The sequence below is a fragment of the Lepidochelys kempii genome, chromosome 3, assembly GCF_965140285.1.
Source record: "Lepidochelys kempii isolate rLepKem1 chromosome 3, rLepKem1.hap1, whole genome shotgun sequence".
Lineage (NCBI taxonomy): Eukaryota > Metazoa > Chordata > Testudines > Cheloniidae > Lepidochelys > Lepidochelys kempii.
Genome location: NC_136382.1, coordinates 74,560,360 through 74,581,136, shown reverse-complemented (window position 1 = coordinate 74,581,136; position 20,777 = coordinate 74,560,360). Strand labels below are relative to the sequence as shown.

At 40.9% G+C, this 20,777-nt stretch overlaps 1 protein-coding gene and 1 non-coding gene across 15 annotated transcripts in view; both read right to left on the bottom strand.

Moving 5' to 3' along the window:
* The window catches only part of KLHL32 (kelch like family member 32), a 219,236-nt gene that overhangs the window by 154,559 nt on the left and 43,900 nt on the right, over positions 1 to 20,777 (bottom strand). For 12 of the 14 annotated variants that reach the window (XR_012158001.1, XR_012158002.1, XR_012158003.1 and 9 more), the window contains 2 exons: positions 7,012 to 7,100; positions 4,096 to 4,276 (listed from right to left, as the gene is read on the bottom strand). The exons of 1 other annotated variant lie outside the window; for it this stretch is intronic. Coding sequence is in view for 7 of the 13 variants with exons in the window: in XM_073336806.1 (XP_073192907.1) it covers positions 4,096 to 4,276; positions 7,012 to 7,034 (204 nt within the window). In the remaining 6 variants the exon portion in view is untranslated. The remainder of the gene's footprint in view (positions 1 to 4,095; positions 4,277 to 7,011; positions 7,101 to 20,777) is intronic. One more of the 14 variants, XM_073336807.2, reaches the window with a different exon arrangement.
* On the bottom strand, positions 10,305 to 10,468 carry LOC140909841 (U1 spliceosomal RNA). The gene has a single exon (XR_012158377.1). It is a non-coding gene; the product is annotated as a U1 spliceosomal RNA (small nuclear RNA).

The following is a 20,777-nucleotide window of genomic DNA, read 5'->3' as shown; positions in this document are numbered from 1 at the left end:
AGTCCAACTGGCGGCGCTGCACTACCCGGCTCTGCGCAGCTCCCAGGAAGTGGCCGACATATCCAGCTCCTAGGTGAAAGGGCAGCCAGAGGGGGTCTTTGCACTGCTCCTGCCTGCCTGGGAGCCGGATATGCCGGTCACTTCTTGGGAGTCACCTGAATCAGCACCACCTGGAGCCTGCACCCTCCCTTGCACTCCAAGCCCCTGCCCCAACCCTGAGCCTCCTTCCCCACACCCCAGCCCCAGCCCTGAGTCCCCTGCTGAACCCCAAACCCCTCATCCCCAGTCCCACCCCAAAGCCTGCACCCCCAGCCAGAGCCCTCATCTCCTCCTGCACCCCAACCCTCTTCCCCAGCCTAGTGAAAGAGACAGAGGGGGGGGGGTGGAATGAGCGGGTGGGCATGGCCTCGGGGAAGGGGCGGGGTGAGGTATTCAGTTTTCTGCAATTTGAAAACTGGCAACTCTATCAAGCCCCTCTGCGCTCCAGGAAGAAGAGGAGAAACAGGTGTCCTGGCTGCATAGGACCAAGAGAAGCAACATAGTAGGATCAGCAACTCACAATAAGAATAATACATGTATCTGGCAAAAGTGTTTTCCCCTGTTAAGTGTGGAGGGTCCCTCTGATAGCAACAAGGGAGAGAAATTGGGAAAATGTACTCAAAAACTGGAAGTTAAATTGATTTAGTAGCCCTTGCAGTGAAAGTAACTGGTTTCAAGTTGAAAGAAAAGAAGTACTAGTGGCACCTTAGAGACTAACCAATTTATTTGAGCATAAGCTTTCGTGAGCTACAGCTCACTTCATCGGATGCATTCAGTGGAAAATACAGTGAGGAGATTTATATACTCACAGAACATGAAAAAATGGGTGTTATCATACACACTGTAAGGAGAGTGATCACTTAATTCCACTGAATGCATCCGATGAAGTGAGCTGTAGCTCACGAAAGCTTATGCTCAAATAAATTGATTAGTCTCTAAGGTGCCACTAGTACTCCTTTTCTTTTTGTGAATACAGGCTAACACGGCTGCTACTCTGAAACCTGATTTCAAGTTGACAGTGTTCCTTATATGTATATAGCAAGCTAAACCTCAACATTAACAAAAAATTTATCAGGTTCCAGGGGAGGACAAAGATCCTGTTTAGACAATTAAGGATACAGAATATCTAGCAATACATGGGTGTTAAAAACATATAATTACATGGAATGTAATATAATTATAATGGAATGAAAAGGTCACTGTAGAGGCATTTAATGCTACAACTACTGTAGCTAAAAATTTAAATAATTGTATTTTGTTACTGAAAACAGACTTTTAAAGCAATTACTTCTCTAGTCTCAGGATAGTGTTAAGGTGACTCGCTACTTAACGAGATTTCAAAATAAACTTATAGATACTTATAGTTTAGAATCTCTCTGTCACTCACTCACTCACTCACACACACACACACACGCAGTGGGACTGGTAGCAATGCCTATAAATTAAGGTTGCACAACACTTCCAATTAGAAGACCTATTTTTCAATTGCTTTGAATTTCACCCAACTTCCATCATTTGGGCTGAAATTTTCTATGCTGGGTGTCTATGTCAAGCTGAAATTTTTTGGAATGTTTCAGCCAAAATTATTCAGCGGTTTCTGAGAACAAACGACAGGGAAGATATGTTATTGTGCCATGTTAAAACATTTAGGTGATGTTTTCTGTGAAAAGCTCTAGCAGCCCAATGTTTTGGGGCATGGGCTTTAAATTTGGCAGAGGGGTCATCCCCATGCAAATCCACCCAATGTGGTCAAGTTATAAGCTTTTGGGCAGTTGGGGGTGGGGACGGGGAAAAAGCACAGTTCACACATGCTCCATAGTGGCTTACTAGAACTTCACAGCTAAATTCCCAGAAGATTCCAGCCACACTGGGCATGCTGCAGCCTGGGGCTGAGCAGGATTTTTCCTGCAACTGCATGCTGCTGCAGAACATGCTGGAGGTGACCACCTGAACGGTGAGCAGGGAGCCTGTCTCAACTGTGCTCTGAATGAGCCCCCAGCTATGCAGAGGGAACATGGAAGAGGAAGCTGCTTGGTTTGAATGAAGAGTGGACAAGAGCTGGACTTGCAGCAGGCTTAGGGGGAGTAGACAGGGGACATGGACCCTGTGGGGGTTGGGGGAGATTAGGACTGTAGTCTGAGAGGGGATGAGGAGATTGGGAATCTGTGTGGCAAGGAAAGGGAGATCTGACAGGCAACTGGAGGAGAACAAACAGGATGGGCAAAGAGACTGGGTAAAAGAGCCAGAGAAGGAGGGGATGCAGATATTGCATGTGGAGCATAAGAAGGGAGACTGGGAGCCAGTGGGTATGAGGAACATGAATGGAGTGTCTGGCAATAGGGAAAAGGAGAGAGATCAGGTGAGGAGCTGGGAAGAGAGGACTGGGAATGGCAACAAGACTGGGACAGGGAGTTTGAAGGGATCAAACCAGCACTTGCTGGGAAAGGAGACTGGGCCTACCTAGGTGAGAAGAATAGTGTTGGGACAAGAAGCCAGGGGAAGGAAAGAGACATGGACAGGCTGGAAGGGACAGGGCAGAAGTGATCCAAACAAGGCAGAAGTGATCCAGTAATATAAACTCCCCTCCAAAGGCTGGAAGGGAACTTCAAGATTCCAGAGTCTCAGCATGCCACTGCTATCAGCAAATATGAGAAAACCTCTGGTAAAGTGTCCCATCCCCCCTTAGTGATGGTCCACGTGGAAGATGACAACCTACTATTTCTACTATTTACTCCTTTACCGCAAGGGGTATAGGTCTTTGCTGTAGATCTAAAGGTTCAAACCTTGATCATGATCCATGTGGGCATCAACATGCACATTAATGATCTGGAAAAGGGAGTGAACAGTGAAGTGGCAAAGTTTGCAGATGACACAAAATTATTCAAGATACTAAAGTCTAAAGCAGACTGTGAGGAGTTTTTACGGGATCTCACAAAACTGGGTGAGACCAGGCAACAAAATGACAGATGAAATTCAACACTACTAAGTGCAAAGTAATGCGCTCTGGAAAAAATAATATTAGCTATGCATATACAATGAGGGGTTCTAAATTAGCTGTTACCATACAAAGAAGATCTTGGAGTCACCATGGATAGATATATGAAAATGTCTCCTTAATGCACAACAGTGGTAAAAAAAAAGGTTAACAGAACGTTAGGAATTATTAGCAAATGGATAGAAAATAAGACACAAAACATCATAATGCCACTATATAAAAGTATGAATGGTGTGGAAAAAGTGACTAGAGAGTTGTTATCCACAATTGCCCACAATACAAAAAAAGGGGTCACCCAATGAAATTAATAGGCAGCAATTTAATACAAACAAGAGAAAGTCCTTTTTCACACAAAGCACCTGTGGAACTCATTGACATGGGAAATTATAATGGCCAAAAGTATAAGCAGCCTCAAAAAAGAATTACATAAGTTCATGGAAGAAAGCATCTTGGCTAATAGCCTTTGATGGAGCTCAAGGATGCAATCCCATGCTCAGGGCAACCCTAAACCTCTGACTACAGAACCTGGGAATGGAAGACAGGAGTGGATCACTCTAGAATTGCCCTGTTCTCTACACTCCTCCCTGAAGCTCTGGTATGGGCCACTGTCAGAGACAGGATACTGGGCAACATGGGCCATACGGACACAGTATGGTAGCTCTTATGTTCTAATATGATGCCACATAATGCAATTCCCACTTTTTCAGTTTGCTTTTTTTAAAAACCTAGGAAATTACAGACACAAACCCCTATACCTCTGTTAAAAGAACACTCTTAAAAAGTCTAGACTCCAGATTAAAGACAAAAACTAAATTATACTCTGAATTAGAAAAAACTGAAAATAATATTCACACTTACAAAAATGATGGATACTTTAATAGCATGATATGCAACTAAAGTGCATTATGTGCATTTCAAAAAATATAAATCTCATCCTTTTCAAAGACTCAGATTTAAATTGTAACTTGCTCAGCATGGAACCTGCAACCATTTTTTTCTTGAAGTTACATCATATTTCTTAGTGATTTTATAAGGGAAGGAAAATGCGAAGGTAAACTTACTCGGAAATAATCACTGCATGCTGCAAGTACTGCCTTATGGGCATGGAATTTCTGCTCTTCTGCAATGAGGGTGATGTCACAGAGTACACCATCACTTCTTTGTTGGTTCAGGGCTGCCAATACAGCATCATTATGTGAACTGGATTGGCAAAGCCTCTGACCTGTCAGCATTTCTTGAATACTGCAAATGAAGGAAACAAAAAGAGTCTATCAACAAACATAAGACCTAACTCTGAGGCTCAGTAGTTAATGCTGATCAACATTTCTGGTTTAAAAAAAATAAAGCAGTTTGTGCCCAAACAAAGAGACGCTTGTATGTGGTATGTTTAGCACAGGAAAAGTTTCACATAATTTAGTTTTATTTTGGATAGAAAATATGTTAGATTTACAACAACTCAAAGGCCCTGATTCTTTTCTCCTTTACTCCACTGTTGGGTTCAGTGTCCTGATTTATACAAGTGTTAAGTAAGAGGAGTACAAAGGTTTGGGGTTTTATCATCTTCTTACAGGGTAATAGAAAAACAACCAAAGTGGCCTAAATTAATATATTAGTAGAAAGGAATATTGAACATTCATGTAACCAACTCTACAAATTGTCTGGCTCACGTATTATCATCAAAAACAGTTTCTACTAGTCGTACTTTGTAAAGAATTTTGCCAGCCAGAAGAGATTCCATCTAATTTTTCCTTAGCTATATTGGTTCAGCTGAACTAATGGAGGTAAAAAGTAGTTCTGATTAGTTAAAATTGTCACTAAAAAAAGCAGATATGACTCTAAAGCCTCACAAGCAGCAGATCTGTGATACCAGAACGTTCATTTTTTTTTACTATTACTTTTCAGATAATACCTGCAATATAAGGTGTCAAAGCAACAGAACATACTATTCCATTATTCCTTGGTAATATTGTAAAAGTGGTTTCAACCAATAATTAGTCATTTAATATCAATATTTGCTACATTTTCACTGTAAAATATGAGCATATTTTAAAAATAAGAAGGGGCTAGATGGCTGAGGAATAAATAAGAGACTAGAGTCTTTCACTTTTAGGTTGCTTCTTTAAAACCAATTCAGAATAGCTGTAACTTAAAGTTGCCAGATGGCTACTTGGTGGTTTGTGTTAAGGGCTCAGGTGACTCTTACATGGTGCTAAGGACCAATACAGGTGCTTTTGCAAAAAGCATCTCCTCTAAATAACTCCCTGGTGTTTGGACAAAGCCATGGAGCTGATAGGCCCCGAGCTTCTGTGCTTCCCTGCCTAGGTCTGCCTGATCCAAATCTCCTCCACTCCAGGAAACTGAAAGGACAACCTGATTATATGTATATAAAAAATAATAAATACATGGAATGGAGAAAGAAAAAAAATCCACATACAACTGGCCAGATCCTCTGCTGGGCTAAATCATGTGAATTGTATATGAATTTATACCAGCTGAGGGGCTAGTCCTTTATTTAGTTTCACACCAAAGAAATAAGTGCAAAATAATTTCTGACTATTCTGCTTGTGGAATCCTATTTATATACAATAAAGTACAGTTGTCAGGAAAGACAATCCTGTAAAAGCAATTTCTTGCTGTTTTACATTTATTTCCTTTCTGTAACTTCCATAGGAAATTCACTAAGTCCAGTCAAGATTTATTATTTTAAGCAGTCAGTGCTGTAAGTTCAACCTGATAACTAAAAAAAAAAAAAAAAAATCCAACTGTGTTTTTTCAGGTTCATTCTTCAGCACCAACAATAAGGAACCTGGAACCAAAGCAAAACCAGCAATTCTGTTCATGATGCTTGAGGATCAATAGAAGACAGTTCGGTCATGTGCATCCTCGTTTCCCATTTCTAACAGAAATAAAACACTGATTTTGTCCATAAACTCAGCAGAGTTGGAATCAGAGGGAGCAAATATTTGTAATGCACCAATCTCAACTTTTAGTAATTTTTCTGATTACAACCACATACTTACATACTTGTATGGTATGTACATCTGCATGTTCATTATGGACAGTTTCAACTGAAAGTTATAAACATGAGAGCATTGATTCACAGGCACACTGTGCCATTTTGTACCATTCTGCGAGTACAAAGTGGCCATAAAGCATAGTAGATCTAGGCAGTTCATTATCCCCCATGTCTGAGGGAATCTTCCAGTGTTGGGGTCATGGCAGAGGGAAAGGAGGTATCGTGGGATACCACTGCCAAGTTGGTCCCAGTGAGATGTAGGCAGTGGGTATAAAATAGAACAGCCTCCAGGGAACCAGACTGGTGATAGATCCTGCAGAAATTCCATAGCATGAATATATTTTGTATAGCACCCTCTGTGCAAACATTCCCAAAATAAGGAAATAATTATTATTTAATTCAAGTAAAGTAGCCAGTAAGAAGCATAAACAAGAGAGAAACAGATTGAGGTGTCAGATGGATAAGGAAAAATGGAAATGAGAACTTTGGAAGGGCAGGAAGAGGAAGTGCATGAATAAGAATGCTTTGCAGCCAGCCTTCTTATAGATGGCCGTTGGGAAAGTGCCCCAATCACAGCAAACAATCACCTGCCACCATTATGACTGCACCAGTGCAAAACTTCACTGACTCCAGCGTTTTTTTTGTCTACACTTTGGGCATTCACTGGCACCGAAAATGCCCCTGGGCAAACTCCTAACGTAGAGAAGGACATAAAGAATGAGAAACAACAGGGAATTGGAGAGGATTGTGGGGTTCAAGTAAATTACTACTGTCTCATTCATGCTTCATGTTGTTCATGATAATGGCAACAGCAACTCTTAAAGCAATCTCTTCCAGGTTATAATTTGGAGATGCAGGTGTTAAATGAATGCTTTTGTTAATGCATCATATGATGACTAATGCTTCAGTAAACACCATGCTAAATGACAATGACATCCTGCACTGCTTTAAAGTACCATACCTGAGGCACCTCTCAGATGGCATCCTTCACGTTTGTTCTTCAGAATCTCAATACTTAAAATCTTGTGGAGGAAGAAGAAAACATTACAGCTAAAAAAGACAGACAGAGAAAAGGTATATTAAAATTTGAAGAAAAGGCAGCCTTATCCTTAAAGGTCAAAACTTTTAGGAGGCCAAACTCAAATTCAACGTTTTTTGTCCATCCTTCTCACAAAACATTATTGGCTAGATTGACCCTGGCCTAGAGATAACTTCCTCCCCTCTTTTCTTCCCCAGCACTTTCCACATAAGCCCAAGTGACAACTGCAGTCACTGAAGTCACAGGCATGCTCCCTCCCTAACACTAGGGAGACATATTTCCCAAACAAGGTGGGCCGGCAGTGCAGACCCTCAATACTAGCCTGCAGAGTTGGCTGGCAGGCAGGGCCACTTAGAATGGTTCAATGTGCATACTCTCCCTGCCCACCAGACAGCTATGGATGGATTACACATCCACAGACACAATCCATCCTAAAGGTCCTCCCAAGGTTAGTGGGGCTCTGCACTACCCCCTATTCAGAGCACTGTCTGTATTACTTTCCACCACCGCCCACCAGGTGTGTAATAGCAAATTAGTTATTTATGATTGTAAAAGCTCACTGACTAACTCGCTTTACCATAGCAAAACACTGAAGTATTGGCTGTTAAAGCAAAGAAAAACTTTTCACCAATATAAACCTGTACGGAAATAAACCAAACAAACATGATGAGATGAGAATGTTGTTGATCTATAGGCTACTACTAATCTTCATCCTGCTCTTCAATTTATATCCACAGAATCATAGACATATAGAGTTGGAATGAACAACAAGAGGCAGGATTGAGTCTACCTAGATCATCCTTGACAGGTGTTTTGTCTTACCTGTTCCTAAAACCCTCCAATGATAAAGATTCCATAACCTCCTAGATAACCAGTTCCAGTGCTTAACTAAATTTATAGCTGGAAAGCTTTTCTAATATCCAACCTAGATTTCCCTTGCTGTAAACTAAACTGCTTATTCTTGTCCTACCCTCAGAGAGAACAAAACTGATCACCATCCTCTTTATGACAACCTATTACATTAAAAAACACCTTGAGGATTAACTATAATAAACATAATTTATATGACAGCTTGAACTGAGGCATCTAAGTACATTAGAATAGATAGTGAACCACTTCCAAACTTTGGCAAACTATTACAGATAGCACATTATTCTCCTTCCAATAGCTACTCCTGAGGGAACTCTGCATCTCTGCGCATGTGCAGAATTCCCCCCCTCCCCGCAGAAAATACATTCTGCAGGAAAGTTGCTGCAGTTACACCTTTTGCCCACCAGAGGCCTCTGTGGTGCCAGAAAAGAACAGCCACTCCTGGGCCAGCCCCAGCTCTGGACAGGGATAAAAGGAAGTTGCCTTCCTCACAGTGCTCTACTCATGTGACCAGGTCAGGAGGCATGGTATATGGGGGCGGGGGTCAGACAGCGTGGGGCACATGGGGTTGCTTGGGGAGTCACAGACTTGGGCAGGGGCTGAACTGGAGTGGGGGAACAGGGACACATGGGGTGCCGGGCCACATGGGGACAGGGAGGAAGGGGTGCAGGGCCGCAAGGGGGGAGGGAGAAGCTGAATGGGGGTGCAAGGACATATGGGGACAGGCAGAAGTGAATGAGAAAGGCTAGGGGTCAGCCAGGGTCTGCATGGTGGAGGATCCCTAACAATCCCTCCCTGCCCAAAAAAACCCATTCCATACTTCTCCCACCCACATCCAACAACCCTCCAATTTCACACCCAGGCTCCTTCCCACCAATTACTTCTCTCTCCTTCAGCTCCTCCATTATCTCTGAGTCCCCTCAGCCTTTGCACTGCTTCTGAATTCTGCTCATGTGCAGTGGGAAATACATTCCTATATTGTACTTTAAAGGAATTATAACTCAGTTTTGTATTAATATGCCTAGTAGGGAATCTATTTGTCATAAAACATTCCTGAATCTTTTTTGTTGTCTGTATTGCTACATAGTTGTGATAGATATTTTGAAATAAATTACCAAAATAATTGAAACTGGCATGATTATACTGTGTTATTTTGACAAGATGTGCAGAATTTTAAAATAGTAGGTGCAGAATTTCTTGGTGCAGAATTCTCCCAGAAGTAAATAGCTCATCAAGCCATAATATTCTTTTTCCTTTTCTATCACTGTTAATTACCCGGGCGTGTGTGTGTGTACACGTGCATGCGTAAAATCAGCTCTCTCTGATATTAGACCTTCCTCCTGCTGCCTGATTTAGTCACTGATGCCACAATCTGGTGCTTCTGTTATCACATGCTTCCATGGCAATAGATTTTGATACCACCAGCATCTATCTGTGACATTATCAAAGAAATTAAGCAAGAGAACACAGAAGAAAGTGGTCTGCTTATGTTCACTTTGGGCCTAATTCTTCCCCCTAACCATTGCTTGATTTGTGCCAAGGCTTGCCAGGGCTGAACTGCAGCACCTCCTGGTTTGCCAGTTCATAGCCCTGGTACCTGCATCACTTATGAAAGTAAAAAAAATGTCTGAGCCCTGGCACCTAATTTCTTGAGCCCCAGCAGCTCTTTCATTACAAATTAAGCACTGTCCCTAACTCACATTCAATATTATAGCTCCTGTTCACCTGGGTTATGATTTCTTCATGATACATTATTTAAGGGCCAGATTCTTCCTGGACCTTACGTATGTATGTAGTGGGGGCAGGGGAGACACAAGAAGTCTTCTCCCCTCTTCCTCCCACCTTGCATGTGCTGTCTAAAGACCAGACAGAATTGCTGTTCCTACCCCCTAGTGAGGCACAGTGGCAACAAGAGAGTAGGGATCTCTCTCTGCCTCCTCCCATACCTCCCCACTGCACTAGGCCTAGACTGGACTGGTGCAGCAAAGCAGAGTTTCCCCTGAGGCAATGCAGTGTCACATCATCCCTTAAGAAGAGCAGTGCCCTAAAGGCAACACTTTATTCCAAACTTCAGGTCATCCTGGAACATTTTAAAACAAATGTAACTGAATTTAGCCCTAAGAGTGTAATGAACTGAACTGTATACTTGCATGTGAAATTAGTCTCACATTCAAGTATATTTATATTACATTTTAAAAAGCCCTACATTAAAAGAATGTTAAGTTCACCCAAATCAAATACTCCACAGTTAGGAAATGCCAGAAAAACCCTTTTGCTCATGTATGATGTGTGACAGGGTCAGGCCAGATGGCTACAGGAGAGTGATTTTTTTTTAAACTGAGAGCCAGGGGAGAGTGCGAATGCAGTCCCTCACTACCACAAATTATGCAGTCAAGTTACCCACATTTGGGGAAATCGCAGGGGTCAGCACACCCACAGTGCAATGGATGAGCCTCACCCTGGGAAAACCACCTTCGTGATCATGGTATCTCCCCTGCCAGGTAAGTTTAATTTTTTTTTGAAGCAGAAAAGAATTTTATTTGTGTAACACTTACAAAGAATCACCAAAGGGGATAAAGCAAAACTATGCAACAAAACAAAAGCAAACAGAAGGTATGACACAGCAGACTTCAGGAGGGAGAAGTGTTCAGGCTAGTCTGGGCCCAGAGCGGGGGGGCTTCCTCGACAGCCAGGTAAGTATAAAAGGCAGATATATTAGCCCCAGGTTAAGCAGGTCCCTTTTCCCTGGGTAAGGTAACAGGGCTAGTTTTTTTTTTTTTTTGAAACAGAAAGAAAGTTTATTGGTAACACTTACAGAATTACCAAAGGAAACAAAACAACTATGCAACAAAACAACGCAATCAGAAGGTATAACACAGCAGCTTTCAGGAGGGAGAAGTGTTCAGGCTAGCCTGGGCCCAGAGCGGGGGGGCTTCCTCGACAGCCAGGTAAGTATAAAAGGCAGATATATTAGCCCCAGGTTAAGCAGGTCCCTTTTCCCTGGGTAAGGTAACAGGGCTAGTTTTTTTTTTTGAAACAGAAAGAAAGTTTATTGGTAACACTTACAGAATTACCAAAGGAAACAAAACAACTATGCAACAAAACAACGCAATCAGAAGGTATAACACAGCAGCTTTCAGGAGGGAGAAGTGTTCAGGCTAGCCTGGGCCCAGAGCAGGGGGGCTTCCTCGACAGCCAGGTAAGTATAAAAGGCAGATATATTAGCCCCAGGTTAAGCAGGTCCCTTTTCCCTGGGTAAGGTAACAGGGCTAGTTTTTTGTTTTTTTTTTGAAACAGAAAGAAAATTTATTGGTAACGCTTACAGAATTACCAAAGGAAACAAAACAACTATGCAACAAAACAACGCAATCAGAAGGTATAACACAGCAGCTTTCAGGAGGGAGAAGTGTTCAGGCTAGCCTGGGCCCAGAGCGGGGGGGCTTCCTCGACAGCCAGGTAAGTATAAAAGGCAGATATATTAGCCCCAGGTTAAGCAGGTCCCTTTTCCCTGGGTAAGGTAACAGGGCTAGTTTTTTTTTTTGAAACAGAAAGAAAGTTTATTGGTAACACTTACAGAATTACCAAAGGAAACAAAACAACTATGCAACAAAACAACGCAATCAGAAGGTATAACACAGCAGCTTTCAGGAGGGAGAAGTGTTCAGGCTAGCCTGGGCCCAGAGCAGGGGGGCTTCCTCGACAGCCAGGTAAGTATAAAAGGCAGATATATTAGCCCCAGGTTAAGCAGGTCCCTTTTCCCTGGGTAAGGTAACAGGGCTAGTTTTTTGTTTTTTTTTTGAAACAGAAAGAAAATTTATTGGTAACGCTTACAGAATTACCAAAGGAAACAAAACAACTATGCAACAAAACAACGCAATCAGAAGGTATAACACAGCAGCTTTCAGGAGGGAGAAGTGTTCAGGCTAGCCTGGGCCCAGAGCGGGGGGGCTTCCTCGACAGCCAGGTAAGTATAAAAGGCAGATATATTAGCCCCAGGTTAAGCAGGTCCCTTTTCCCTGGGTAAGGTAACAGGGCTAGTTTTTTTTTTTGAAACAGAAAGAAAGTTTATTGGTAACACTTACAGAATTACCAAAGGAAACAAAACAACTATGCAACAAAACAACGCAATCAGAAGGTATAACACAGCAGCTTTCAGGAGGGAGAAGTGTTCAGGCTAGCCTGGGCCCAGAGCGGGGGGGCTTCCTCGACAGCCAGGTAAGTATAAAAGGCAGATATATTAGCCCCAGGTTAAGCAGGTCCCTTTTCCCTGGGTAAGGTAACAGGGCTAGTTTTTTGGGTTTTTTTTGAAACAGAAAGAAAATTTATTGGTAACGCTTACAGAATTACCAAAGGAAACAAAACAACTATGCAACAAAACAACGCAATCAGAAGGTATAACACAGCAGCTTTCAGGAGGGAGAAGTGTTCAGGCTAGCCTGGGCCCAGAGCAGGGGGGCTTCCTCGACAGCCAGGTAAGTATAAAAGGCAGATATATTAGCCCCAGGTTAAGCAGGTCCCTTTTCCCTGGGTAAGGTAACAGGGCTAGTTTTTTGTTTTTTTTTTGAAACAGAAAGAAAATTTATTGGTAACGCTTACAGAATTACCAAAGGAAACAAAACAACTATGCAACAAAACAACGCAATCAGAAGGTATAACACAGCAGCTTTCAGGAGGGAGAAGTGTTCAGGCTAGCCTGGGCCCAGAGCGGGGGGGCTTCCTCGACAGCCAGGTAAGTATAAAAGGCAGATATATTAGCCCCAGGTTAAGCAGGTCCCTTTTCCCTGGGTAAGGTAACAGGGCTAGTTCCAGAACAATCAGGAACTTACTGGAACCAATTAAGGCAGACAGGCTAATTAGGACACCTGGAGCCAATTAAGCAGCTGCTAGAATCAATTAAGACAGGCAGGCTAATCAGGGCACCTGGTTTAAAAAGGACCTCACTTCAGTCAGTGGGGGCTGCACAAGGAGCTGAGAGTGAGAGGGCATGTTACTGGAGGACTGAGGCGTACAAACACTATCTGACATGAGGAAGAAGGGCCTGTGGTGAGGATACAGAAGGTGTTGGGAAGAGGCCATGGGGAAGTAGCCCAGGGAGTTATAGCTATCACACAGGTGTTACATTAAACACTACACAGCTGTGATCCACAGGGCCCTGGGCTGGAACCCAGAGTAGAGGGTGGGCCTGGGTTCCCCCCGCCCATCTCCCCAACTCCCTATTGGATACAGGAAGAGTTGACCTGGACTGTGGGTCCCACCAGAGGAGAAGGGCTCTGGCCTGTTTGCTGACCCACTTGGTGGACCAGCAGAGACAGCGGGGATTGTTCTCCCTCTTTTTCCCCATGCTGGCCAGTGATGAGTTTAGCTGAGTGAATGGCAGGTTTGAGCCACTAGCAAAAGTGGCCAAACTGAGGGCTGCTGTGAATCTCTGAGGCGAACAAATCTGCCAGTAGGTGCAGGACCCACCAAGGCAGAGGTGGAACTTTGTCACAGATGATACAGTCTTTAATTACATGAACACATACTGGGTTTTTCCCCCTACAGGACTCTTCCACACTGCCTGGCCACTAGCAGAGGGAGAATGGAGAATAAAAGGCAATTTCTTTAGTGTCACTTCTTGTACCTGGCCTCACAGAGACACCTAGAAGCCCACAAGAGCTATTGCAGGAAAAGACCTGCTCAACCCCGCAGCATTGCTGTGAAGAAGTTCAGTCGCTCCGTGGAGATGGCACACACACAGTCTACTTGTCACACAGGTGAATGCTCAGTACAGATGGACTCTTCGAACAATTTTTCTACCAACTCTATTGACCACTGGAACTGAGATTTGAAGAGGTTTATAGTTTGGTTGAGTTTGGGTGAATTTTCAGAAAAAGAGCAAAAAGCACATCCCTGTCACCAATGCAACCTCCCTGCTTCAGACCATAAGGTGTTAGAGCTACTCAACGCACACTTGTAACAAATTTCTATTATAAATAGGCAAAAAACATATTTTCCCTAACTCATTTTCTGAAATGGCTGAATCATTTTTGCTGAAATTCCCTTCCCCTGTCCCCCCAAAAAATTCAGCCTGAAGCAGACACCCTCACCAAAAATCTCAGCTTGAACAGTTTAAGTTTGGCAAAAGTTATAGAGAACTGAAAAAGAGTGGTATTTTGACATGCATACAATTTTTTTCCATTAATGTCCTGTAACAGAGTAACTAGAAGAGATCTATGCTACTTTGGTAATTTAGGAAATAACTTATATAGGGAAAAACTGATATGGTTTATTGTTTAATGTAATTCACTAACAAAAAGAAGAGAGCACAGTGTAAGAAGAATGAAAACTTTTTCTCCTCTCTTTTCTTATATACTACACTTCTTTTATGACAAGACAAATTGGGTAAGGGGTGAAATTATAAAGGCATATGTCTCTTATTGTAATCAGTATTGTATCAAGATTAAAATACTTTAAAATACTTTAAAAAGAAAAATAACTTCTGTTTATATACAAGTATGTTTCTAATTAACAACATGAAAAAAGGAATATAAAAATAATACAGTGAGGTCCTTCCCTTCTCCACCACACACCCACACACTAAAAGGTTTGCTTGGGAGCGGATTTGGTTCTTCAGGATTAAAATATAAACCTTGTGTGGGCTCCTACAATGGGAAGATCAGATTCTTTACTGCTTGCCATATTGTAATAGGTTGAGAACATTTAGTTCCACAATAGTTCTTTTGCATTTATGAAAGACTGGTGTTTTTCTATGCTTTGAAAGCAATTTAAAAATATCATAAGGCCAAATCTTCATCTCATTTAAGATGGTAGAGTTCCACTGACTTCCAGGGAGCCACACCAATTAACACCAGCTGAGGATCTGGCCCTATAATTTTTATTTTTGTTAATGATATTGCTTTGGCTTCAATATTATTGATGCAGAACAATCCAGAAAACAAACTGTGTTAGGTAGTGGCTACTGCAGAGACAGCACAAAAATTTGCTTTGCAGATTTTATATGAGCATTAGCTAACTATTTATTTCTGGTAATTGAATAGTATATTTATAAAAGATATTTGGAATCTAAGGAGGACAATTTCCATAGGCTTAAATACATTTTAAGGTAAATTAAGTTTTGATTGGAATTTACTTTACAGTGTTGCCTCAAAGCTACCTATATATACACACACTTTTGTATTTTCAGCTCAAATTTACTGTCCTGGATTAGCCATATAATCTAGAATTTGTAGCGTTTATTCTCCATAATTCAGGTAAAACCGTTTCATGCAACAAGAATTCCAAACTAACACTTTTAAAACCTGGATGTCATTGATACTTAGAAATTTCAAAACCCCTTATATTAAGAGTTTTAGCATTTGATATCCTCTCATCTTTACATAACCTAACATTCCTTGACACATAAGGAAATGCTAATCATTACAAAGGCTGAAAACTTAATATTGTCTGATCTATTTAACTGCCTTGAATTGCTAAATTGGTTTAAAGGATTAGTTTATGAGTTCTAGGATAAAGTTTTCCGCTTAAACCAAGTGTCATCATGTGACCTAAATCTCAATGCTCTAGGAGAATATTCTACTGTGTTGGACAGATTGACTGGAAAATAATAGGCCAAATGGAAAGCACTAGCTTCAATTTAGGTGTTAGACATAGTATATATGGAAAATCCTTGCCTTTGTTCTTTTCAATGTACAATTTATTTGAGATAGATTTGAGTCAAACAATTAAGTTATATTAGTTATCTTATTCCTGTTACACTGAATTAACACTTTGTTTTTTCTCTTCCTTCCTTCATTACTGTGGTTAGTGCAAAAAACAGTCCACCATATTAAAATTCCCAAACACAAACTGAACAAAGATGGAGATAAAAGTTTGGGAGAACATTAGATTACGGGAAAAAACATGAAAGGGATGCTATAATTTTCCCAAAAATCATTGTAAACCCCGGAAATTCAAAACTAAAAAAAGGAAAAGAAATGAAAACATGTATGAAAGTGTATAGTCAAGGTACCCAAACAACGTTAACTCTGCTCTATAGCTATATAATCTGATAACAATATGATTAATACATATTAGTGTTTTGAGTCCCAGATACGATTTTTAAAAGACATTATATTCTTACACTTTTTTCCCCGTGGTGTTAACTACAGGGGGCTGAGGTAAAATGAAGGCCGATGCAGCTCTGTGTGAGCGCAGCAAACTGTCTGTGCCACCTCATGTTGTAGGACTGTGATTTAAGATTTTAAATATTGTTTTAACTTGTAATAACCTGCTATTATTGATGTAGTTAAAGAATTGTTTGTTTACAAATTATGATTTTAAGTTGCTAGTATCCTTTTAAATGGTTTCTCTGCCGCCCCTCAACATTTATTCTCAAGTATAGAAGATCCATTAACATAGCTTTAGAAACATTACTGTGATATGCAACTGTACTCATGTTTCCAGAATAATATCAAAGGGCTGAATCCTGTTATTAAAAAAAAACAAAACCTATTCATTTAAACAAGGTTAATGTGGAATAAGAACAGCAAAATTTGGCATAAACATATTACTTTTACTACCAAAGCCATAGTCAGTGCTTATAAAGAATGCATCCAAAAGTAGTGAAATCAATAGGACTTGAGATGCATAACTACACAGATGTTTGCCTAATTTGTTTACATTTATTTCCATCTCTTCCACAGGATAACTTACAAGAGGGGAAGTTCTTCTGTTTATTCTAATAATTAATATTAGCATTGGTACCACCAGGATCTGATTTGTATGGTTTTTCCTTCTAATCTTACTCTTTCAGCTTTCTTCACAACTAAATATAATTTGTATACTGCTAAAATTTCTTTGATTGCTTTGCCTCAACTAAAGAACAATTCCCCAGTGCAATTCCTCAGTGTGAGTGTAATGGGACCTTTTATACCTATAAAGTTGCTTACATTTGTAAATGCTATCAGGATCAGGGCTCAAGTGCCTGAGTGTCTACATACTATATTTTGTTCAAAACACTATTCAGATTTGTTTGTCTCAGGCTAGCAAGAAAATATATTTATCTGTGTATGTGAAACCCAATCAATGACGGGTGAAGGCTTGTAGAGCTTTTCTATGTAATATAAACTCAAAGCTCACCAGGTTACAGTTATTCCAAAGATCAATAACTTTAATGTATTTACTTCATGCAAATATGAATCCACAGTTACTCTCAACCATACCACTATAGTTTTCACTGTGCCATGACATAATTATTTCCAATGGCCTTGATAATTCAGAGATACAGTGATTTAAAGCCCAGATTTGAGCAATCTTAATTCTAAATCAGCAGGAGAGTGGAGATTATTTTAACAGACAAGCTTTTGACTCACTTCCCCCAGGTGCTTAGTGGAGTTGCTGAGACCTAATAGTGGGAACATGTGACAAAACCACCACAAATAAGACATAACATGATTTTGTATAAATCTGTCTACTTTTAAGGCAACCGCATATTGCTAATTAATATATTATGTATCAAATAAAAAAGTGAAAAATGTTATTTAAATTGAAGTCAAGCAGTCAAAGTTAAGAAGACCCAGATATATGGTTGTCCATGCTACCTTGATTCTGCCCCCCTATGCACTGAATGAGGCAGGGGTCCTGTGGAAAAAAATAGTATGTGATCACATAATTAAAGACCACAGTATTCAGAAAAGTTTTGTTTTGTTTTAAATATATCAGTCAATCAAAGAAGAGGCTGTAAATGCCAATGGCTGTTATTCCGTGCCTGTGCACTGTTTACGAATTACCTTGCATAGCCACTAGGTGGCAGAATCATACCTCACAACTGTACATACCTCCAGGAGGTAGAACTGAGTGTACTTCATTTTACCCAGACTAAATAGAAAAGCAAAACATCTGGCAGTTACCTGAACTGAGAGTTTGCGCTGATCTCTACAGGTGCATCCTCACTAGGGAAAAGGCACATTCTTATCATGCTAGCTAACACTTGATAATGAGGTAAAATCCTACTGAAAACAAGTCAGTTTGAGGTTTTTACACATTAACAAGTCAAAGTAAAACTTGGCCTCACATTTGAGTAGTGTGAATTGGAAAAGTGTGATGATGTTAGCTCACTTCATCTCCATTAATAAAAATAAGCTGTTTACACCAAACATGACATGTTTGGCTTCCTCTAGAATGTTATAAGAATCTATTTCAAGGGATCACCTAGACTAGGATAAAAGGTGTTTTTTTTAAAAAATGTTCACCAATGTGTTTTAACATTCTAGTGCACATAGGGCAAGATGTACTTTAACACACTGGCTAATTGTGGTGAACCTCATAGGGGCCTAGGAGTCACCTTGACCAGCTACAACATGTTAAAAATCCGTTTATCTTGCTTGTAACAGAGTGTGCTGACTCAGGAGCAAATTCAGCACCCTATCACTCAAATCCCCACCAGTTTATATTAATTGAGCTCTGTCTGAAAGACAGTCAGCAGAGGAGGCCAATTATCTGAATGGAGATACAGCTGAGGGGCTAATTGGGTGGAAATAGCCGCAGCAGGTAGGATTATATAAACAAACAGGAAGGAAATGCTGGAGGCGAGTAGGGAGCCTGAAGGAAGGCAGAAGTGGGCCAGGACTGACTGGCAGCTGCTACTAGTATACCCTGCCCCAGAAGCATGTAGGGAAGCTGGCTACTGATTGTAAATAAACTATAATAAAGCCTGGTGATAGTGAAGACGACGACCTGGATTGGTTGTGGTAGGTGACTGAGGTTAGAGAGGGCTCTTGAGACCTCTCCTGTGACACTCCTGTAGACAAACCCCAAGCAGTGAAAGAGGATGAAACTCTGCTACTACTAGTTTGTTTTGGTTTTGTTTTGTTTTTTTACCCCCAAGTACTTATTCACGATCATTTATGAGTTTAAAAAAAAAAGTGGTTTTTTTTGTTTTTTTTTTAAACTCCTGTTGTGCTGAGAGGTAATGGTGACTGCTTGGATCACAAACCTCTGAGAGATTAGGAGTGAAAGCACTTAAGTGTTTCATATAACTATCTTATGGGGCCATATCTAAAACAAGGCCTAATAGCTTGACCAGAAACCTACCACCATGTTGGCAGGGGATTCCACGGTGGGGGAGGGAAGGCAAAACACACAAAAAAACTGGAAGAGCTGGAAAGAGAAGGAGCAGCTGAAATCAGTGTCTGATTATAGAAGAAGCTTGGGGAGAGGTTTTTGGGTCAGGTGCAGGCTGAAAAGAGCATTCTTGGTACTTGTAAGCAAAGGAAGCTGTTTCCTATTATTTGATTCTTTCTGCATTCAGAGACACTGGACTTTGTACATTCTTAGTAAACAAACAAAACTGCAAAGAAATACTTATCACCAAATGCTACTCTCAAACTAAACATTGCTAAAATAGAGCTCCTAATCTTTCACCACCCATCTCATCCCTGCTTCCTCCTCTCTAGATCACAGTGGAAAACACTATCATTCTACGTCATTCAGGCATCATTATTTACTCAGACCTTTCTCTTGGTCATCACACCAGGTTATGTCTAAATCTTGCCAGTTGCATATTATTTTTTAAGACATGGTCTTTGCTGTCCATCCACACAGCTAAAATTCTTCTCCAAGCTCTCATCACATCTTGCTTACTGCAACATCCTTTCCTCTGGCCTTGATAAACGCAATCTTACCCCACTCACAGCCACTCAAAACGTTGCTGCAAAGATCCTTTTGCTAGTCCATCACTGACCACAACACCCCCCGCCCCCTTTTGAATATCTCCACTGGCTACCACTTCTTTCTCCCATCAATCAAAAGCTTCTTGTATTCACTTTATTGGCCCTTTACAGTCAATCCCCACTGTACCTATGATCTCTCATTAGCTACTGAGGTTTTCTTCTGATTGACCCATGATGCCAGCCTCCACTGCCCATTTGCTAGATTTTGAGGTTTGCAACATACTTGTTTCCCCCATTAGTTCAGTAGAATCCCATTGATCCTTGCTGATAGTGGCTGGGGTCAGGCTGTCAGCCCCACGCATTAATGACTGCAATATAGTTGCATGAAAATGTCTGGCTATCAAAAAAGTTAGCAGGCATAACTTAATACTTCAGTGTTTATATTGTTCCAGCAAATTTCTCTTAAGCATGTCTTTCCTGGCTTTTCCAAATTACCGCAATTAATAAAGGTCCATTATTACTTTTCTGCGATTTTCCAGGTCTTTTCTGTAACTCGGCCACAATTATTTGACAATCATCCCACAATTCAAATAAGACCTTACTAGTGACAAATTACAGGGCACAACAGCTTTCCAAAGTTTACTGATTGGGGTAGAAGGCATCAAAGCAGATTGGAAGGAGATACAAATCAAAGATTACCAATAAAATAAAGCCTCCAAGGGAGAAGACTGTCCCACTGAATTCAAAAGTTAGCTAACGCTATGTTTAGTTCTTCCTTTTCACATATGGTTGGTGGTAAAGATACTGAAAATTACAGCAAGGCATCCTAAACCCTGACATAACCTTTGCAGAAACACCTGTACAGGTATTTGCATAGCCCCCACAAATGTGGTATCTGAGCACTTTTACTCAGATAAGTCCACCCGGATGTGATAACCTATTTTAAATATTAGACCCTGAGTGCTATAAGAAGCTGTACTTTATGGAGGTTGGGTGGGGTTTGTTTTTGTTTTTTTTTGTATCTTTTTGTTAGTAGATTCATAATAGATTTCCGATACATTAAGTTTATATTACAGGTGGGACTGATCGCACCACCTATTTAGGTTACTTGACCTGTACCATTATACGACTCGGTTTTCAGCTCCTTGCAACTTTGCTAGACTTTAACCA